The sequence below is a fragment of the Oenanthe melanoleuca genome, chromosome 11, assembly GCF_029582105.1.
Source record: "Oenanthe melanoleuca isolate GR-GAL-2019-014 chromosome 11, OMel1.0, whole genome shotgun sequence".
In the NCBI taxonomy this organism is placed as follows: Eukaryota; Metazoa; Chordata; class Aves; order Passeriformes; family Muscicapidae; genus Oenanthe; species Oenanthe melanoleuca.
In genome coordinates, this window is record NC_079345.1 from 2,014,678 (window position 1) to 2,036,764 (window position 22,087).

At 44.8% G+C, this 22,087-nt stretch overlaps 1 protein-coding gene across 1 annotated transcript in view; it reads left to right on the forward strand.

The window, feature by feature from the left end:
* Positions 1-383: 383 nt before the first annotated feature.
* Positions 384-22,087, forward strand: part of ZCCHC14 (zinc finger CCHC-type containing 14) — a 45,721-nt gene continuing 24,017 nt past the window's right edge. Inside the window, exons 1-2 of the mRNA XM_056500944.1 lie at positions 384-1,347; positions 13,704-13,827. Coding sequence (XP_056356919.1) covers positions 784-1,347; positions 13,704-13,827 — 688 coding nt within the window. The 5' untranslated portion in view covers positions 384-783. The remainder of the gene's footprint in view (positions 1,348-13,703; positions 13,828-22,087) is intronic.

A 22,087-nucleotide genomic window follows, 5' to 3' on the forward strand; every position in this document is an offset into this window, starting at 1 on the left:
CAGGCCCAAACCCCTCAGGTCTGCGGGGTCAGCGGGAGCAGGGCAAGGCACAGCTGTGCCCTGAGCGGGGTTATCGCCCCTCAGAGACCCCCGGGGCAGCGCCGGCCGCGGCCGAGACCCCTCCGCACCCGCGGGCGGCCGCACACAAAAGGAGCCCGTTCCCGCCCCTCTCCTATTTAAGGGCTCCTCGACCAATCAGCGCCAGGGGCGGGGCTAAACCGGGAGGATTGACAAGCCCCCGAGACCCCGCTCCCGAGCGCGCAGGAGGGGGCGGGGAGAAGCGCGGCCGCAGCCAATCGCCGCGCGCGGGCGGGCGGCTCGGCCAATCAGCGGCGCGGGGGGCGTGTCCCGCCGCGGGGTCAGGCCGGGAGCGAAGGCGCCCATCGCTCCCTGTTCCTCCCGCTCCGCTCGCGGCCGAGCCTCCTCACCGTGAGATCCCTCCGCCTGCGCGCGGCGGCCGGCGGGGTGTGCGCGCCGCTCCGTGCCCCTCCGCCCGGGAGGGATTATTTCCCGCGGTCGCGGCGGCGGGGCGGCTCCGGCGGGGCCGGGGGATGGAGGCACCGGGCGCCCGCCGGAGGGACGGAGGAGCCGCCCCGTGAAGGAGGAACGGGAGCGCAGCGGCCTCCTCGGGGCCGCCGGCGGGCGGGGACCCCGCGGCCAGGCCGCGCCTCAGCGCTCGGGCCTGCGCCGCCCTCAGCGGGGCCCGGCCCGGCCCTGCCCGCCCGGGGCTGCCCCAGGCCGGGTGTGCGAGCCCCGGCCGGGGCGTGCTCGGCGCGGAGCACCATGGTGGAGAAGCGGTGCCCGCGGCTGCAGCGGGACGGCGTGTACCGCTGGTTCTCCGAGCTGCCCTCCCCGCAGCGCGTGGAGTTCCTCTGCGGCCTCCTGGACCTGTGCATCCCGCTGGAGCTGCGCTTCCTGGGCGCCTGCCTGGAGGACCTGGCCCGCAAGGATTATCACTCCCTGCGCGACTCCGAGATCAAGGCGAACAACCCCGCCGACCTGGGCAGCCTCACCAACCTGACGGACGAGGTGGTGCGCAGCAAGCTGCTGGTGTCCCTCGCCCTGCTGGGCTCTGCCCACCGCGAGGCCGCCGGGGTCCTGTTCCGCACCCTCACCCACATCGACTCGGTCATCAACAACTACGGGCTGCAGCTCAACGAGGGCCGCACGGGGGATGAGTTCCTGTTGCTCTTCACCATGGCATCCAACCACCCGGCGTTCAGCTTCCACCAGAAGCAGGTGCTGAGGCAGGAGCTCACCCAGATCCAGAGTCTCATGGCCAGCACCGGCAAGAATCCCAGCACCTCTACCCTCAACACCATGGCAACCTATCCTGGCTGCCACAAGGTGGGTATCCGGCTTTTTGCACGCTGGGATGGCACCGGGCTGTGTCTTCGGCTCTCGTTTTAAAACCGTGCTTTAGCACAGTGGTAGATGGCAATTCAGAGGCTGGTTGATGGTGGGGATGGTCAGCTGAGAGCACAGGGAGAGGATGGATGGAGTTTTTACGAGCTTGTGACATTTCAATGAGAAAGGGTTCGCAAGCAGATCAACAGCAGCAATATAAGCCTTCCATCCCTGATTGCTTCTCAAAGCATCTGCTGGGAGAACAGTCCTGCCAGCTGCATGGGAAACCAGTGATTTAGGAAGGGAAATAAATGCATCTCTAGATAAAAGCATCTGGTTGAAAGCTCCCCCTGGAAGAAGTTGGAAAAGAGGAGTAGCTGTCCAGTGGCAAAGCATCTTGGTGGGACTGGTTTTTGTTTGGACGGGTGTGATGGCAAACATTTGGAGTTGCTGGTGTTAAGCTGAAAGAAATGTTGTCGTTTTCTGTCACTCTGCGTCCCTCGGGTATTGATCCTGGTGTCGGGGTTCACCGTCATTAACTTGCTGTTCTTTCATTCAGTTGCCAGCAGTTGGGCCAGACAGGAACGTTTTAAGATATGCTGTGTGTCATTAGATATGTGACTGCTTAATTGCCCTCAGCCCGCTACAAATTAGGGAGTCAAAGTGTCTTTCTGCCTGATTTTAACCCGCTTGAAAGTTCAATCTAAGCACCAGCTTAGAGGGTGCTTGTGAGAAGTTAACAGGCTGCAGCCTTTGAGGATGAGTGGATGATGTGTTACCACTCTTGGAAAGGTGGGGAATACCTAAAAGCTGTGTATTGGAGTAATACCCTGAATAAAGCTGTTTCTGAGGGCTCAGTAGAGATTTCACTAAGTTGAGCGTTGAATTCCAGACTGAGACAGAAATCTGTGCACCATCTTCCCCTGAATACAAATCCCATTCCAATTTCATGTTTCTTTAAACACCTCTGCTTTGTACAGTTGAGATGTGTTCAACTTGATATTTTTCTTATTCTTCCCTTTCTGTCTTGTGCCTGTTTGTAACCTCCTGCAGTAAGGGGAAAGAACAAGGTATGGGAGAGCCTCTTCATTCAGCTGAAACCTCCATGTGGCTAAAATGTAGCTGGAAAGGATATTTCACACAGGATGTAGAAGGGTATAATTAAAACCAGAAAAAAAGCTTCTTTTCAGCTACTTAACTACTTTCAGCTTCCCTTATTCAAATGATGCAGCGACCCTGGGTTGGGTTGGAAAGGAAATGCTGTAAATCACATCCAAGTTCCCTCAAAACAAGACAAAAAAAAAGAAAGATAGATAAAGTCAGGCAGGCAGGAAGGTTTTTGAGAGTATTCTTTCTGAGCTGCAGGATTTATGAACTGAAAAACTCTGGCACTATTTATGTCAATCTAAGATGGACGGAGAATCCATCCTGCCATTTTTCCTGCCAGGAACAAGGCAGCCAGGATCATTTGCTTTTTCTTTTCTTCTGTGCTCACTGAAGGGTTGTCTCTTTAAAAAGCACATTTTTATAGAAATCTGTGTTGAAGAATCTTGGTTGCTAAGTACAGAGTAGTGAGAGGGAACACAGAGGTGACTTTGCTTTCACAGTCTCTGAATGTGCATTTTGTTTGAAGTGATGCAGATTTCCTTAAGATAATTTTGTTGTTGTTGTTCTTTACTGGGTGATTCTGCTACTTTTAGAGTAGGCAGTTGGCTCAAACCAGGAGTTGGATGAAGCAAGTGGAAAAAACAATGTCTTTCTCCATTCAGCCCTGTTTAAAAATGCACAAATAAATTCCAGCACCGAGTCCTTGTGGTGTCACCAAGTGATGTTGTGACAGTCCTTGTGCTGTAACATCACCTAGAAAAAAAAAGGATGTGGAGGGAAAGTGAGTGCCCTGGACTGCTGCTTTTCCTCCTTGGAGTTGGAGGAGAATTCCTTCCCTGGTGCCAGCACTTTCTCATGGCTCCTGTTATTGAGCTGGTGCTGGAAGCTGGGTGTTAAATGGGGGAATTCTCCTCTCCTAGCTCGTCCTTAAGGAACTGGAGAAATGCTCACGGTTTGAGGTCCTGAAAACCTTTGGGAAGCTGGGATGGCATGGACGTGAGATGGGTTGCAAACAGGGAGCTGTTTGTGAACTGGCTGAGTTACCCTCCAGCTTTCCCCTTGGGAGGGTGGGAATGGGGTGTAACTCTTGTGTAACTGTACCTGCCCTGCTGTTACAATTTCTGATTTATGGTTAGCTTGTTTAGTCAGAGAGATGCAACGGAAATCTGAAATCTGCTCTTTGTTCTCCTTGCAGAAACAAATGGGAGTATGCTGCTTCTGCTTAGCCAGCCCTGTTAAAATATGTCCCAACCTGCTATTAGCTAGAACTTTTTCCAGAGGATTGGACCTTTTAATCCATCTCCTCTTTCACATTTAACAGTGAAATATCTCAAAATCAAATCGTGTTTAACAGAGAGAAGAGACTGAACAGTTGATACAAATTTACTGTAAATATTTCATGATTCCTCAAGTTGCTTTGGGGTAGGTGAACACAGCTGAAGGTGGTCAGTGATGCAAACTGCTTTTTGCTGTTTCCTTTTACTGCCTGCAGTTACTGACTGTGAGGAGACTTAAACCAGCTGCCCATATATTTTTTTGGGCATTTTCAGATGCTTCTTGTCTTACCTGAATCTTAACTTTGCAGGGAAAGGTGGCTGTGGCTGGCTTTAAGTAGGTCAGTAATTATTAGATTGATGGTTTCTACCTGATGGTATGAAATGAACATTTTATGAACAGGAGGGAAAATGCTGATCTGCCTGGGACTCTGTGAGGATGGAGTCATGGAATATGCTGAGTTGGAAGGGACCCACAGGGACAGGAGGAGAGGGAATGGCCTCAGGCTGGAACCAGCAGGAATTTCCCCATGGAAAGGGGCTCAGGGGTTGGAAGTGCCCAGGGAGGTTTGTGTGCCCATCCCTGGAGGTGGCACTCAGAGCTCTGGGCTGGGGGCATGGTGGGGATGGGGGCACAGGTTGGACTTGGTGACCTTGGAGCTCTTTTCCACCCTCAGTGATTCTGTGATTCTCTGCTGGAGTGCATGGCAGATGGAAACACAGATCTGAACTTGAACTCTGTGACCTACATGGATGCTGGACATCATCACATGAGTCTCTGCATGGACTTTCCCTCTCAACAGCTCAACTGTCAGTAGCTGTAAGGACAGAACTTCAGAGCTGGGGAAGTTATTCATGAATCTGTCACTCTGTTTCCTGGAGTTGTTTCATCTCCTCATTGTGATTGTGCTGTAAAACCAGAGAAATGAGAGAATGCTTTGGGTACTCAGCAGCTGCTCTGCTGTGACAAGAGCTCTTCAGTGCAGTCAGGGTGATGAGCTGTAGGTTTAGATCAGACATTAGGAAGGAATTTTTGGCTGTGAGGGTGGGGAGGCCCTGGCACAGGGTGTCCAGAGAAGCTGTGGCTGCTCCTGGATCCCCAGAAGTGCCCAAGGCCAGGTTGGACAGGGCTTGGAGCACTCATGGCAGGGGCTGGAATGAGATGAGCTTTAAGGTTCCTTCCCACCCAAACCATTCAGTGATTCTGTGATGCTGATTCTGATCTGGCTGTGGGTTCAGCTGCAGAGCCAGGGTCAGGAATAGGCACCCTGGGTGCAGTTTGTTTGCAGCTGAAGTGAAATAAGGGGCAGTGACCCTGTGGTTATGTGGCTGTTTTGGGCTGGTGAATGGGAAGGAGGGTTCTTGCCCAGTCAGCTTCCAAATACTGCACCAATGGCTATTTCAAGTTTATAGCATAAGGTGCTATTTTTCACTCATGCTAATTCCATAGGCTCCTCTAAAACTTCCAAAGAACTCAAGGCTGTATATTGGGAGCTATGGAGTTGCTCTGAGGGATCCATTTCAAACATCTTCACTCTCTGCACTGTTTGTCTCAGGAGCATGAATGGACATAACTCCATTGAGAAATAATCTGATATTTTTATTTCACCAATGGAGTGATGAGTTATAAAAAACCATCACTTGCTGGGTTGGTAGTCAAGCCCTCACAGAGACAGCAGTGCAGCTATTAGGTGATCTATGTCATCTGCTTTTATGGCTTTTTTTTTTTTTTTTTTTAGCTTTGTAGGGATAGAATAAATCATGACAAAGTTAATTTTTAGCTTCTTTGAGGGTATTTTATGGATTGAGGAGATGACCGTGTTGAGAGCAGTTGCTGGCTGGGATTGGAGGTGTTCACTCACTGGTGTCAGGAGTTGCTATCTCAGAATGATCTCACGTTCCAAACCACATGAATCCAACCTCAGGAGCTGTAGGGACAGGTCTTGCAGCTTCCAGCTGGTGACATTGCCCAGCCCTCTGTGTCTTTTGCAAGTTCTTTGAGAATTTTTGGGTACTCCAGGCAACGTGGATTGCACACACCTCTTGATATTGCACTTTAAAAATCTGAGGCTTTCCCTTCAGGCTCTTTTCTTACTCATGGTTTCATTTGAAATGTGATAAAATGGTTCAGTCTCAAACCTTCAATACTTTCAGAAATGAGCTTTACAAAGAAAGGAATCCCTGGAAGATTATGGTCTTGGGTAGTAACAATATTAATTAGCACCAAATTCACTTTGCCTAATCATATGTTACATGATGAACTTGAATTTAGGAACCTAAAGGAGTTTACTTGGGAAATGCACCCAAACATCAGGAACAGAGCAGCCAAAAAAATATGTGTTGAGCTAATAATGATGATGTTTTTTCCATGATCTGTTTTCCCATTTATTTTTGCACGGGCTGAATGGAGTTTTTGTTTTAAGAGTGCATTCCACTTCCCTTTTTTAATTTACTTTTTTTTCTGCTAATTACCTTGTAACTGTTAGTTGTCAGTGAAGCAACACTGAAGTTGTTTGTGGGATAAAGATTCCTGTTGGAAGGTGTTGGGTGTACCAGGTCTGAACTGTTTTAATGGAATCAGGGCATGAGCTGAGATCTGTGTGGAGAAGCAGAGCCAGCTGTAGTCAACCACACCTCACAGGCATTCCAGGGGCTGACTTCAAAGGTGCTGAACAGCAGCCTTGTTTGGAAGTGTTTAACCATTTGGTTTAGTGGGTTTATAAATGTTTGAGTTGCTAAAACTGAGATCCTGTCACCTTCTGTGGCAGTAGGTGCAGCCCTGCCTCTCCCTTCTTCTGTCATCTTCCATATTCAAATACTCCACTCTCCATTTACTTGCTCTGGAGTGCTTTTTATCTCTGAAAAAAAAAAAAATAAAAAGCAAATACAGTCCCAAGAACATAGATAATATTTCTCAGAGCCCACAGAATTTTATTATAGAAATGCTGGATCTAATTTGTAGAAACAAGAACCACTGTCACACTTGCACTCAAATTTGACTTCAGTCTTGGAGCCAGTTGAATTGAAGCTGTTCCCTCCTGAGGTTTGAAATGGGTATTAATTCAAGCAAAAAGATGTTGATATGGTTCAGATCTGTGTTTCTTTGCATGGGTTTGTAATGAGCAAACTTCTCAATTCCTTGCTCTTGTCTCATGCTGAACCAGAATTTTTCCATTGATTCCATTGGGAGGGATAAACCTTTGACCAGGTGTTCAGTCTAATACAGACTTTGTGAATAGCTGAAGTGATCCAGAAATAATCAGATCAGTTACTTAAGAGTAAGATCTTAATTTTAATTACAGACCTGCCAAGTCCTGATGATAAATAGTGAAAGGGAACACTTTCCATATGTATTATGAATTCTTCTCCAATGTCTTCTTCTTTTATCACCAGAAGTGGAAGGAGGAAGGACATTGAGAGGGTGGAGGGTGTCCAGGGAAGGGAATGGAGCTGGGAAGGGTCTGGAGAATCCTGAGGGAGCTGGGAGAGGGGCTCAGCCTGGAGAAAAGGAGGCTCAGGGGGAATTTCTGGCTCTGTACAACTCCCTGACAGGAGGGGACAGCCCCAGGTCGGGCTCTGCTCAGGGAACAGGGACAGAAGGAGAGGGAACAGCCTCAAACTGCTCCTGGGGAGGTTTAGGCTGGATATTAGGAAAAATTTCTTTATTGAAAGGGTGTTCAGGCATTGGAATGGGCTGCCCAGGGAAGTGATGGAATCACCATCTGAGGAAGTGCTCCAAAAACGTGTGAATGTGGCACTTGGGGACGTGGCTTAGTGGTGATCATGGTTGGACTTGGTGTCTCAGAGGTCCTTTCCAAGCTTAATAACTCTGTGCTTCCATGATTCTGAGCACTTTTATTACACTCAAGCAATTACTTAAGTGAATATTGAGGAGAGGAAGGAGGGAGAAATAGAATTCAGTGGATTTGTGACCTGGCAGATCATTTCTTTGTGAGTTGTTGCAGAGGAGACAGGGGTGGTTGGCTTTTGGTGGCATCAGGTGAAGAAACAGGGTCACATTTGTACATCAGGGCTGGGGTGTGGAGCAGCAGTGTCTGTTCCAGAGTCAGGGATTTGTTTTGATTTTGAGGTGGTTTGAGTGATTGATTTGTAAAATTCAGATTTGATGAGTCCAGTACTTCTATGGTAGATTTATGTTCCTATTACTAACAGTGCTCACAATCCTTTCAGCAAAGGGGTTTTAGTGGAAGTGAGTCTATAAAATCCAGCCCAGACTTATTTTGGTCCATCTGCTCTCCTGAATTCATAAGAAGCCTTGGAGCAGGTGTGTGATTGTCCCGTGGTGTTTAAGTACCACATGCCTCATTTCATTCCAGTGAGTCTCCCAGGACAGAACCATCTGATCCATTATCCATTATCCCATTTCCCTGTGAATTGCCTCTTCACCCTTTGTGCTCCTCCTCCAGGAGAAAAGGTGCATTTTGTAGCTGTTGAAACATGGAGGCACCTGGCTCTTCCAGCTTATTTGGACTGTTGGAACTGCTTGAATTTTAACACAAACCAAACACTTCCAGCTGCATCCACATCCCAGTCCAACAAAGCAACTAAATATGTGTAAATTTAATACTGGCTATGTGGAAAGTGAGAGGGGGTTTTTGTGAGCACCTCTTAAACATCCTCATGGAAGAGCCTGAATCTTCCAAAGGAGAAGGTTGGAATTTTCTTCCTGTGGGAGAACAGTCAGGTGTTTGGATATGTGAGTAAATGCAGGAGTGCTGCCTGAGGCAGTGGTTTCACAAGACTTGTGGAAGGTGTTTGCTCAGTCCTGCCCCTCCTGGCTTGTCTCTGTGGATTTGGAATTCCAGATCCCTGCATTAATTGCTCTTGGATTTAGCCTGATGAACAATCCTGTGGTGTCAGACTGACAGCTGAATGTTAGCAATGTGTTTTTATTCAAATTATTTAAAAACCTGAGTTTGCCCCTTTGGGAGTCAGTCTGAGCTTGCAGGGGTTCTGTCCTTGCCATCAGACTTCTCCTGGAGCCTTGCTGCCAACAGGATTGCACCATGTTAAAGACCTTGGTGTTAACCTCAAATAAGCTGCTGTTAATACTCAGTAATATGAACCTGGCAGGACAGGAGTTGAGTGGTTTTTACCCCCTCGAGTCACTGCTCCAATTCCTGAAGTCACTCATACATGTTACCTGCTCCTGGAGGGCAGCTTGTAACTAACAAACCCTTTTTTAAAGGAGAATTCAAAAGCCAGTATGGACAGAAGCATTTCTCTGTGGGACTCTCAATTTATAATTGGCCATTGTTGAAAATATGGAAAAGTTTTCTTGTGTGATCAATGGAAGAATGTGTTTCTGTGGCTTGGAGCTCCAGGACCTCACTTAATTCAGTCATTGCTCCTATGTGTTGTTTTGTTTGCTTTTCCTGTGTAATACATGACCTAAATTTCTTACCTAACCAGGTATAGAAATCCATATTTTGTTCCCTCAGATCCTATATCATTGTTCCATGTGTCCATAGTGCTTTGGGTAGTGACTGTGTTGAGGTTTTTTTTTAATATTTTTGGCTCCACTTCAAACTAAGTCAGCAAATACTTTGCTATTAAACCATGTATTTTCTGTGCTCTGTTTATTTTTCAAAGGAACAGATAATTGCTGTTTTGGTAAAACTCTGACCACATTAAGTTTGACTCCTATCAGTCCTGTTATTTTTATGAAAGACTTTGCTGTATTCAATGTTAGCAAAACTAACAGTTACCCAGCTTCCCAGATTTCCCATTTTCCATAGTGACTTTTCCTGGCTGGGACAGAGCCACTTGAGGCAGCAGTGGCTGAAAGAGCAGCACCACCTGTGGGAAGTACTTGGGTTTATTTTTTATTTTGGGTTTGTTTCCTGTGTGCTTTTTAATGGCTTGAGAGCTTAGGAGAACTTTCTAGAGCTGCTTTTGCTGTCCCAAGAAGAACTGAGCCTGTTAGGAGCTCTCTAGTGCTGGGAAGGAAATCACAGAATTAACTAGGTTGGAAAAGTCCTTTGAGATCATCAAGGCCAACCTATCACTGCATCCTGGGGGAAAAATGGTTGGGTTTGGATGATGACAGGTGAAAATGGGAAAAATGTGATAATGGCAAAATTCTAGTAGTGAATTCTGTCCCCTTGGCATGTTTGTCATCAACCCCTGGGTCAAAGCTATTGTTTCTCTTCCTAGTAATTCCTGGGGATGAAGGATTTGAGGGCAGCATTTAGTGATCCTCCTGAATAATCTGGGTTGGGAGTGATCCACTTTTCAGTAGCTGATACCAGTTTTGATCCTGTCATCATTACAATGGAGAATGAGGCAGAGAAGAATTCACTCTGAGTCTCCGTCACGAAGCAGTGATCAATTTTCTTTGTTATTTTCAGTTGTGGCTTTAACTTGAAATGCAGGAGACAGCAGGGATTGCATCTGGAAAATCAGAAGTCCATCTGTGAGCCAGATGCTTTGCTGTGGAGGGAGCAGATCAAAGGATCCCAGGATCATCAAGGTTGGGAGAGACCTTCCAAAAAAGCTCATCTCTCCAAGCCCCTGCCCTGGGCAGGAGCACCTTCCTCTAGACCAGCTTGCTTCAATCAAAGATGCAACATTAGAGTGGAGTCAAAATAATTTTAAAGATCTTTTCTGCACCCACTTGTAGCTTTTAGAGGCATTGAAGGAGCTTTCAGGCCACTGTGGTGTGGAAGGAATTCCTGAAACTATGGAGAGGTGCAGCAGAGGGTTTTCCTTCTCCCTGGCTCTCCTGAAAATGCTGTGCTGGGGTAAAATCAGGCAGAATATTTAACTCTGGGCTTGCTGCTAGTTTTCATTGCCCTTTATGGACTGTTTCTGCTGATGGTCTCAAGTAATTTCTGTAGAAAAATCCAATCTTTTATTCAAAGGTCTAATGCTGTTCTTTCTTAGACCTTGAATGATTCATGGGGTTTTTTTCCTGCATTTATAAAATGTCACTCCTGTGGTTTGTTATGATGTATGGCCTGAACATTCCTGGTTCCTGTGATGCCAACTTATCCATCTTCACTGTGGTCTGTTACTGCCTCAGCAGACAAGCCTTGAACAGTTCTGGAGTTGCAGATGTTTATTCCTTAATGGCATATTGGCTTTCTCAGAGATGTTACAGCTCCTAAAAGGTCCAAAGCAATTTGCTCCCTGCTTCTCTGAACCTCTATCTCCCTTGTTCTTTATTCCAAATCCAGGTGCTCCTGAGCAGCTGTTTGTGCTGAGCCCAAACTAGGGATTTCAGGAGTGTTCAGATGTGGAGAACTCTCCTTCCTGAATTTACTTGATGCTGAATTTCTGCAGCTGAATTTGGACAGGTCCTTCCTGTAAAGCTTTTCCCAGTGTTTCTCTCAACCCTCCCAGGACAGTATCTCCTGCAGCTCTGAGCTGATGGGTTATTGTTCTTCTGTTTGGCTTGGCCTCAAGTTTGAATTGAAAAAAAAAAAAAAAAAGGATAAAAAAAAAAAATGCTGTTACTATTTTGGAACTGAAACTTTGATTTGCAAACCACTTTTCATTATTTCACTTTCCCTAAACAAATCCAAACCGTTTTCAGTATCGTGGTGTTTAAGTCAGTGGAAAAAATTATTTCAAAATTTGGAATGGAAGCTTTAAGCAGTGGGATTCAGTGGTTCTAACACCATTCAGCTCCCTAACAAAGTGCTCCATTTGGAACTAATCAGAGCTTTGTGATTTTTCTAGGCCAATTTGGAACTGCTTTGATGTGTGACGGGATCAGATAGTATGAGCTCAGGCAGACAAGACATATGGGCTAAATTAATCCTTAGCAAGTCTAGGAAAATTAAATCTTTATGGAAAAAAAATGGAGGTTATGTATAAACAAAATGCAAATTATAAGCTGCACGCGATGCTGCTTGTAAGGAGAGTGGAGAGGAGGGAATACAAGATAAGAGGCAATAAATTGTAACAAACTGCTTGTTCAGAGATTTTTCTGGAGCTGTGTGGCTGCTCTTACTCAGCTTCAGTCATTCTGAGTGTTTATATTTCTAATTATTCTGAATATTCAGAACCTGGTTGTCCAGGATAAGGCAGCCCTGCCGGAGCTCCTCTCCTCTGTGCTGTCTCTTTGCCAGGAGGATGGTGCTCAGCCCTCTGGAACTTCCTCCCAGCAGCCCTGGGCTGGAGGGAGAGTTTAATGAGCTCCAGGAGAGAGGCTGTGTGAGATAAGCTCAGCTAAAGACTGACTTTGGCAAAGGAAATTTAAGCTCTTCCCCATTAAACTCCTGCCAAGCTGGGAGTTTAATGGTTGGTCTAAGGGAAAGCTGGGTGTTAAGTTTTGTTATTGGTGGGAAGCTGTGCTGAAGTAATAGTGTGTAATTAGATAAATATAATACTTTTGCATTTATATATACAAAATAAGCTTTTTTTTTTTTCTTTTTTTTGTCAAGAAGTAGTGCTGAAAAGGAAAGCAGCTACCTGTAACTCCTTTTTCCTGACACCCATCTGCCATTCTGGATTGATTTCTTTACACATAGAAGCTTTTTTATGGATGTCAAGTATACAGAGCTTTTCACTTGTTCCACTGCCTTAAAGTGTGTATAAATCTATAAATGTCAGTCTTAAAATGGAGCTTACAATAGGTAATTGTCTGGAGTGGGGCTGTGCTATTTCTGACTTGCATTGTGTGTGCTGACTGACGGCAACATGGGATGGGAGGGTGTGCAAAGTATTGTTTTCAGCAGAAATTGTCCCAGCTCAGGGCACTGTGTCAAGTGAGCAGGGTCTGAGGGAGCCTTTTCCCTTCCAGGGACCTGGAGCTGCTGGTTTTGAGTTTCCCTGAGTGAAGGAGAACTAATTTTGTTATGGCAAGATGCACGTTTTCTCCTGTGATTTGTGCCGGGCTAAAATCCACCTGGAATTCTAATTACAGCTCTCCCTACCAGCAGCTCAGGTTGATTCCAGATGTAACAATTGATTTTCAAGTCACACAGACTAGTTACTAGGAGTGTTTTTGTTGCTCTGAACTCCTTTAAAGCATCTTTTCCTCTTCAAGGTTCTTGAACCCTTTTTTGTTTTGATGCTTCAACCTTCTGCTTGGGCGTTGTTAGTAGAGAAGTTTCCATTGAAATATGATCCTGGCAGGTTATTAAATGGCAGAGACAGAAAATCAGGGTTTTGCTAAGAATTTTTCATTGCAATCTGTTGTGGAAATGCTTGGGAATGCCTTGAGTCTCATCCATAGCATTGGGATGGGGAGAGAGTGGGAAGAGTGAAACAAAGGGAACCCCTGGCTTAAGATAAAGACAATTTAATAGGGAAAACAAAGGCCACACATGCAAGCAAAGCAAAGGAATCCATCCCCCATTTCCCATGGATGGGCAGGGTTTGACCATCCCAGGGAACCTCATGGTGACTGGGAAGAGTATTGGGGTCACTGAACATCCCCAGGTTTCCATACTGGGCATGATAGCACAGGCCTGGAATATCCCAGGGATCGGCTGTGCTCAGTTGGCTGCTCTTGTCCCCTTCCCAGGCCCTTGTGTCCCCCCAGCCTCTATGCTGGTGCAAAACATCCCTGAGTTACCCACAGCTTCCAGCACAAATCCAAACCAGCCTCACACCAGCTACCATGAAGAAAATTAACTCTACCCCACCCAAACCAGCACAGTGACATAACATAAAAATGACATTTTCCAAGAGCACTTTACCCCAGTTTTCTGTTGGAAAAGTTAAAGTCTGTGGTGTGCAGAGGTTAAAGGTCTTCCAGTCTCTCTATAATTGACTGCTGGGTGACTATTGTTTAAAAAAGAATTATGCTGTAAGTAGCTTTTTAGATTAGCCAAGATAATCTCAGTTTGTGAATAGCTGCTGACTGAAAGCACTTCCCTGAGTTTTAAGAGAAGGCAGCTTCTCCTGAGTGCCTTCCCAGGGGATCCCTCACTGCAGAGAAGGTGTGATGTTTGTGTGTTCCCTCCGTTGATTTTTAATGGATTTTTGTACTTTTCTTTCCAGGTCACTCCAAGGTCAGAGACCCCCATCAATAGTGTCAGTAACAGTTTGGAAAATGTGCTCCACACATCCACACATTCCATGGAGGAGTCACTACCCAAGAGGCCTTCAGGGAAACACTCCAAAGGTGTGTCCTTTTCCTCATGCCTGCTTCCATCCCTGGTGCTGCTCAGCTTTATTTGCCTTGGGATTGGAGGCTGGAATTCTGCTGGGTTGGTTTGGACAAAAGAAGTGACAGAAGGGTTTGTAGGAAGTGTGAGTGTGTCAGGGAGAAATGGCCAGTGAAAGAGGAATATCCTGATTTTTTCCATTGGGAAATAAGCAAAAAGGTACTTTGAGATCCGTTCTTTTGAAATAGCAGCTTTGCTCTCAAGAAATATTCTCCAAGAGTGGATATCTTGGATATTCCACCTCTCAGCAGGTTATTTCTTGGATAGAACATATGATGTTGAGTGTTTCTCAAAGGAAAAGGCATTTCAACAGTTTGACTGCCACTTCCACCTTTCTCTTGCTTTCCCAAGTGGGAAACTGAGTGAAGAGAAGTGGAAGATAGGAGAGACATCTTGCACCTTTCCCTGTCACAAAATCAATCTGGTTTTTGTAATGCTGTATTGCATGCTGACCTGGCTAAAAACTGGGCTTAGCAAATCAGGGTTAATTATTCCATTTCCACACTCCAGGCTGTCATTGCAAATATAAAAATGTCCAGGCTAAAATGTGACTAACAGTGTTTTTATTTAATGCATTAAAATAAATCAGTGGTAAATGAGGAAGGTCTTTGCTCTTTGTGCAGAACAGCTTTTGTGAGCCCTGTAGGGCAGAGTTAATCAGGGGAAATATCTGCCCTCATATGTTCCCTTCAAATATCATTAAAAATATTGTCAGGCACCATCTAAATTTTTTTAATTTGGAATTTGTTCTGTTTTCTCTGCCACTGGCTTCCTACAGAACTTTGCAAATACAGTTTGACACCACAGAAATCCAAGAATTTCAAAGCACATCTTCACTCAGAGGATCTGGCACAGCTCAGAAAGGGTTAAATGTCCCAAGAAATGTTGCCTTGCCTCCACCAGCCCTCCTTTTCTGTGCCACACTCTGCTGTAATCCCAGAAGTGTAAGGAGCAGTCATTTTTTACAGCACAGTAATGCTGGAAGTAGCCATTTCTCCAGCTGTAAAAACCATCAGGGTAGAAGAAAACGCAGCACTAAGCAGAAGCATGGCTGGGTTTGTGGCTTTCATCTGATTAAAAATAGGACAGGGTTCAACAGTGTTTTCATTTGTACTCAGTGATTGCTATTCCAGTTCCATATATGCTAAGATTAGTCACGGTATGCTGTGAAAATTAATTAGGTTTTGCTCTGATCTGTTTTTCTCTTATAGGATACCTGCCTCGTGTTCAGTTTAATTTACAGACTGCCTCAGTGATGGCTGGGAAAAGGGGGTGTGGATCAAACACTGCTATTCTGCTTTCTGCTTCTCCTTGATGTCTTGGGGTTCTGTTTCTTCAGCTTGGAGTGCAATTTAGATTATTTGAATCAACTGTTCCTGACTTATATTCCTCATTTTCATAGCAAACACAACTCTTCTTTTAGCAGGACCCACCAACTTCTTAACTTGGAGCACATAAAATTGTCATGGAAGCATGGGATGCTTTACTTTCATGTTGTTATATTTTAGTGAGCCTGGTTTCAGACAGCTTGGCAGGACAGGATTTCTCTCTAGAAGTAATGAGCTGCCCAAGGTCATCATTCCTCTCCTGGCAAAGCCCTAGAGCTGGAAGTGTCTCAGTTAAAAAAGTTGGAGCTGAAACATGAGAAAGAAAAGAGAAATGGGAAAGGTGCAGTATTTGTTGTGCTTAGCTGGATTAGAGACAGTTTGCATTAACCCAGGGAATGCTTTAATCCTGATTTGGAGAAATGTCAGTAATTTAATTTACTCTCCCCAGCTGAACAGTGACTGAGGTTGTAGTAGCTTGGACCTGAAAGCTCTCAGTGACTGTGTTTTCCTTAATCCACCACTTTTGGCATCAAATATTTGAGTTTCTCCATGGGAAGGAGGCAGGAAGAGAGGAAGGACATTGTGCTGGAGCCTCTCAGTGGCAGTGTGTGCTCTTGGAAGTGGGAGCTGGGAATGCTCCTACAGCTTCGTGCAGGGACTTGTCAAATACCTGGGAATAATTCCACCAGAATTGTGCTGCCTCAGGAAATGAATTTCTAACAGGAGTGTCAGCCTGAGAAGTGCACAGACCTTTGCTTTTCCCTCAGAGCCCAGCTCGCTGTGGGAGCACTGTCAGGCATTAAACCAGAAATTATGGAATGATTTGGATTGGAAAGGACCTTAAAGATTGTCTAATTCCATGGGCAGGGACACCTTCCACTGGCCCAGGTGCTGGATTCATGCTGCAATACCCAAGCTGAGAGTGGAGACCAGCAAACTCTTGGTTTTTTATTAAAATTCCTCCATTTTTTCCTGATATTTCTTTGTCTCTGTGTACATATCAGTGGTAAAATGGGATAAACCAGGTGGACATTGCTTCAAAGTGAAAGTTGTGGCACTGGGAAGTTCTGTACCTGCTGACATAGAGCACAGATCCCCAAAATATTTATCTGGGCTTTTAATTTATAAAATAAAGCTTAAAAATTTGCCCTGTGCAAGTCGAGAAAAAAATACAGCTGGGTTCTGACAGAAGGATGTGGAGCTCTCCTGACATCCAGCAGCTGTAACATGCTCTGAGAATTGTGCTTTTTATTCCTGTTTTGACCAGTGATTTAGGGCTGTTCAAAGCTGTTTCCATGGGTGTGGAGTTGTTTTAACTGGAGGTAACTTTGGGAAGTGGAGCTTTCCCTCTTCTCAGGATCTGGCTGTTGTGCTGGAAGCTGCAGTCAGGCTTGTTCACAGGTTTTGAGCCACTGACAGATCTCCCTGGTCAGGCAGAACAGAGATAAACACAGAGATTCTTGGGTTACATATAATTAAAATTCCAAGAGGGATGTGTTGCTTTCTGTCCCTCTTCCCACTGTTCCTAGAATGTAGCCTGGTTTTAATAATGGTTTTAACACCATTTGAACAAAACAAATTCAAATAAAGGTTGGGCATTTTTTTGTCTCCTAAGCCTTTCCCAGTAGCAAGGCAGTTAAAAGAAGTCACGAGTTAAAATTGCTTTTCACTATTTTGTTTTGCAGGCAATCCTCTGCTGGTAGCAAAGGGAAATTCAGGAAATTCCATTTTTATTCCAAAGTTCAGGAGGAGCTATGTGACCCATGGGAAGCCTCGTGCACAGAGCTAATTTTTAACAAGCCTGTGGATGTAGAGTTGGGGTAATTCCCAAAAGAGAGTAGTTATTGGTTATCACAGCTGACTGAAGAAATCAGCTTATGTTTATTTGTTAAAAAGGCCATAGGAATTTTCCATGCTCCAGAGATGTTGTTAATTACCCTTTTACTGTAAGGTTCCAAGGATTTGGCCATTAGGTGGATAGCAGTGGAGGCAAGTCCTGCTCTCTGCATGTGGCATATTTTAGCAATGTATTAAACATGCTCAGTGACCACAGCATGTTTTCCAAAAGCACAGAGGAATGAAGTGCATTAACCAGATGTTGAAGTGCAGAACAAAAGCATCTTTATAATAGAGACAACATAAGTTACAAACATCCCAGGACAGAGACTGTGCAGGTTTCATCCTGTCCCTGCTCTCAGTGCTGAGTAAAATCCTGATTTGTCACAGCCTCTGGGTGAAGATCCCTGCACTGGAAGTTTAGAAGTTGCTCATCCCTGCTCTGACCTTTTACAGGTGGCACTTCCATGTCCCTCCCCAGAGCAGCCTGGACAATAATTTCCTCAACTGAACAAGTCTCAATTTATGCAGGGTGACAGGAACTCTCCTATTCTTGTGTTTCCTGTATATTTATCTTGCCTTTCTGCTGTTGCCACACAAAACCCTCCAAATTGTCCCCACGCCAGCCTGATTTCAAATGAGGCAACTGTTGAAATCTGATCCTTCTAGAGTGAAGCTGAATCATAATTCTTGCAACACAGGATCTAAGGATAGGCACAAACTGCTTCTGGAGAGTGAGGAGTAAAGCTTTGAGATGGAAAATGGGGGCAGGAGGTTTTATTCTACAATCTCTTCTCCATTTAGCTCTGCTGAGCACAGGAAAACCAGTTGCTTAATTGAAGGGATCCTCTGAGTGCACACAAAGCCTTGATGTGTCCCAGACTTGGATAAATACATGGAGCAGCACATGGCTGACTGGATAAAAGTCTGTGGACGTGAGGGAAAACAAGCTCTAAGTGCACCTCAGGAATATATTGATTCAGTTTGCAGTCAATATTAGGGTGTAAATCTATCCCTGTTTGCAGCCCAGGTGGGTTGTGGTGGTTGTCACGTGCAGCAGACGTTGGTATCTGGATTATTTCATGACAATAGTTAACAGCAATGTGTGATGTCAGCCTTCCAGAACTTCTCACCACTATTTTTGCCTCTCTGTTTTCCTTGGCAAAATGTGTTTGTACAGTCTTGCACCTTTTTTTTCTCTCCCACTTCCTTGACTCATTCTTTTTCCATAAGCAACCAGGCTGCAGGAGCTCTCCCAGTTTAATGGCGATCCACAGCCTTTTCCTCTCAAAATGTTTGACACCAGTCTGCTGAAGGCTGGCAGAAAATACAGGGGGAGGAAAAAATCCCTCTGAAATCTGTTTTGTTCAGGTCCAGACTTCAGCCTGCCTTGTTCTGCATCAGTTGTGGAGCTGGATTATTCTATTTTTAAATAACTGCATCATCTCCAACAATATTGGGTCAACTACTGGTAGGGTAGGGCTTAAAGAAATATTTAGGCTATGATAATCCTTCAGGAAAAATCTCCCTCTCCTAACTGTATATAATTTTTCAGCTGTTTGTGTATGTCCTTGTTCATTTTCCCTCTGAAGGGAGAGCTCTGCTTCTAAACTTGAGCAATGTAGGTTGAGATCACACACCAGGCACTGCATTCCTGACCTTCTGTCTTTGCCACACGAGTTGGCTGAGGAGTATCAAGTATTTAGAGTGAATTCTAGAAGTCAAACCCAAGGATTAGCATGCTCAAAAAAAACATGTATTGATGTTGCATATTTTCCCCCTTGCTAGAAGATCATTGTATGTTAAGGAATTTTTTGATGATGCATAAATCACGTTGCTCAATCTGGAGTTGGGAGTTCAGTTCAGGTTGGAGGTTTGATTTTTGCAATAAAGACAGTACTCATGTCTAGGGTTTAAAAAACCATCAGAAACATTGCATTTCACCTAAGGTTTTTACTGATCAATTATCCTCTGCTTACAGAAGGCCATTTTATGTCCCCAAAGGCAGGGTTAATGGGTTGTTGTAGAGCTGGGAGTGGAGCTTCTCACTGCTGGGGCTGGGCTCTGGCAAATTGATGCTGTCAGCTGTTAATAAGTTAACTTTTATCCTCTCTCGAGGCTGGCATCAGTATTTCTTTGTCACCCTCATTGCCTCCTTTTCCCTGTAATGAGCCTTGTCAGGAGAGATCTGGGATTGCTCTGATAAGGACAGGAGGGAGCAGGGACACTCCTCACTGGATGGGAAGGTGGCTCCTGGCTGCCTGCTCAACCTGTCACAGCCTTTTGTGCAAATCTGAAACTGCTCCTGGCTGAGGTTTGGAATCCATGGCCCCCATTCCTTCCCTCTGTGCTCAGGGCAGGACTCCAGGTCACTGCTTGGCTGAGAGCTGCAGTGGAAATGATGCTCTGTGCTCACCAGTGCCTCTTGGTGAGTTCCTAGCACAGAGCTTTCTTCCATTTCCTCTGAGCAGTTTTAGTTGTGTCTGCACCATCTGCCTTGATCCCATATTCCCCTAAAATAATGGATATCAAGCATTTAACCTGTGGGCCTTACCCTGAAGCTGCTGAGTGATTCTCTAACTTTGGTTTTGTTTGGACTTCCTGCCTGTTTTTCCTCAGTGAGGAGGTGGAATCACTCTGCTTGGGCAGCTGTTGGTCCCTAGCTAATTAACTGCTGAGCTTCTTGATTAAATTCATTCAAAATTGACAAAGCCATTTAGAGATTTTATTTACAGTGGTGTCTGCATAGAAGAGACTCATTCATGCTTCCTCCAGGAGAGGTGAGAACAGCTGAGGTAAGCCTGGATCTGTGGGAAATATCCCAGAATTTGTATTGGAGGAGACTTTAAAGCTCATTTTATTCTACCCCTGCCACCTTCCACTAGCCCAGGTCACTCAGAGCCCCATCATTCATCTTGTTTTTATTTATCCTTATGTTAAGTAAAGATTTGTGTGCTGGGCAATACAATTTCCTTATTAAACATTAAGAAAGGAGCAGTTTTCTGCTACAATAGCATTTGTAATAGTCTATTCAGTTTGGCTTCAGTGGCAGTTGGATGGTACTTTTGTTTATAAATTATTTAATCAAGCTACTCAGAAAATTTTAAATTCTAAGAATAGGATGCTGGTAAATCCAGCTGTGCCAAGGATTTTACCTCTCTGTAATGCAATCCTCAGGCATATTCCTGGTCTTGGATAAGGACAACTGTGAGAGTATAAACTCATATTTAATATTATTTGCCTTTTTTCAATGGCTCTCTCAGGATATGATGTGCATTCCTGGAAGGATTCTCCCATTTCCATGTCTTTGGAGTCCTGGAAGTGCCTTTAGTGGCACAGGAGTTGTTAATGAAGGTGAAATTAATGGTCATTACCTCAACAGCTCTGGAAGCAGCAGCATGACCTTCTCCCTGTAATGGAAACAACAAAGCAACTTCAGCTTTTAATTAAAAACACATTAAATGGTGAAAACCAGTTTTTTCTCAGATCTTAATGGCAATGGCTTCACACAGCCCATCTTCTGAGGCAGAAAAAAGGTGTTGGGAGAGCTTTTCCTGTGGTGGAACTAATGCTTAAACTTGCATTTTTACTGAAAATCCTTAATTAAAGGCATGAGGTGAAATTTGAAATTTAAGAAATTACTGAAGGTTAACAAATATGTAATTCAAGACTGGGAAGAAAACCAAAAAACCCCAAGAAGGTGCATTTTAACTGCTGATTTTTGGCAAATTCCTGCTGCAACCTGAAGGGAAATGGCTCAGTGGGGCTGGACATTCCTGTGTGTGCTGCCTGCAGATTGAGAGAGGGATGTGAGAAATGCTCAGAAATGCTCAGCTGTCCCTCATGCCTTCAGAATGCAGCACCCTGGAACATCTGGGAATTTCTGAAATAACCCATTTTGTTGCCATCTTAAACAGGAGCATGCAAGAATTTAGGAAAGAATTTAAAATAAATGGCTTGCTTATCCTATCTAGGCCCACATAACCCTTAAATTGGATAAAAATTGGCACTTCAAGGAAGAAAATCAGAGTGATTCACATGTATTCCTAGAAATCCAGCACATCCCTGCCCATTTTACATACTGTCACCACTGTACTAATGACTAAATGGCAATTTTCTGCTGCATGTCATGCTCAGGAAGCTTTTACAGCTGGTTAGTTGTTAGTTGTAAATGTTCCTTCCCTTAACAGTTTATTCCTAAATCCCCCCATTTTCCAAAGCATATTTTTCATTTCCATCTACCTTTCCATTGAGATGAATTCTTGCCTCCAAAAGCTGAGAGTAATGGGCTTAAAGTACAATAATTTTCTCAATAGGTAGCTGGAGTTTTTAGAGGTATCTGAATATACAAGTTAAAAATGGTGTCATCTCTCATATAGTTTTGGGTCCAGACCTGCAAATTTCAGGGTATTTAAAATAAATCTAAGGTTTCTTGCTTGCCTTTGATGTCAGCATTAGAATTCTCACTGGGGGCTTTTCTCTGCAGACATGGGAGGCTGTGATTTTTGGAAAGAGTCAGAATGCAGCAGGGAAAAGATAGCAAATACTGTAGGGTTGGAGAAATGGGTGTTCTTGGGAATTGGAAATAATAAATAAGTGAAATTGGGGCTGCAGTGAAGCAGGGGGGAGATTCTTCATCAGGAACTGGAGTGACAGCACGAGGAGGAATGGTTTCAGACTGAAGGAGAGTTGGTTTGGGATGGATACTGGGAAGGAATTCTTGGATCTGAGGGTGGGAACACCCCTGGAATGTCCAGGCCAGGCTGGCCAGGGCTTGGAGCAGTGGGAGATGTCCCTGCCCATGGCAGGGGTGGCACTGGATGAGCTTTAAGGTCCTTCCCACCCAAACCATTCCATGATAGGAAAGAACAAATCTGGGAAGAGTCAAAGCAGTGGAATTCTGTCCATTAATTCAGTTATTTTGGGGTTGTTTAAAGGAAGCTGTGTTCTTATGTGTAATGACAGCTTAATGTAGTTTTGATAAATGGCATATGTTGGAAAATGCCAGAGCAGAGGCTGATCCTGGGACCTGGATGAAGAGATTGGAAAGCTG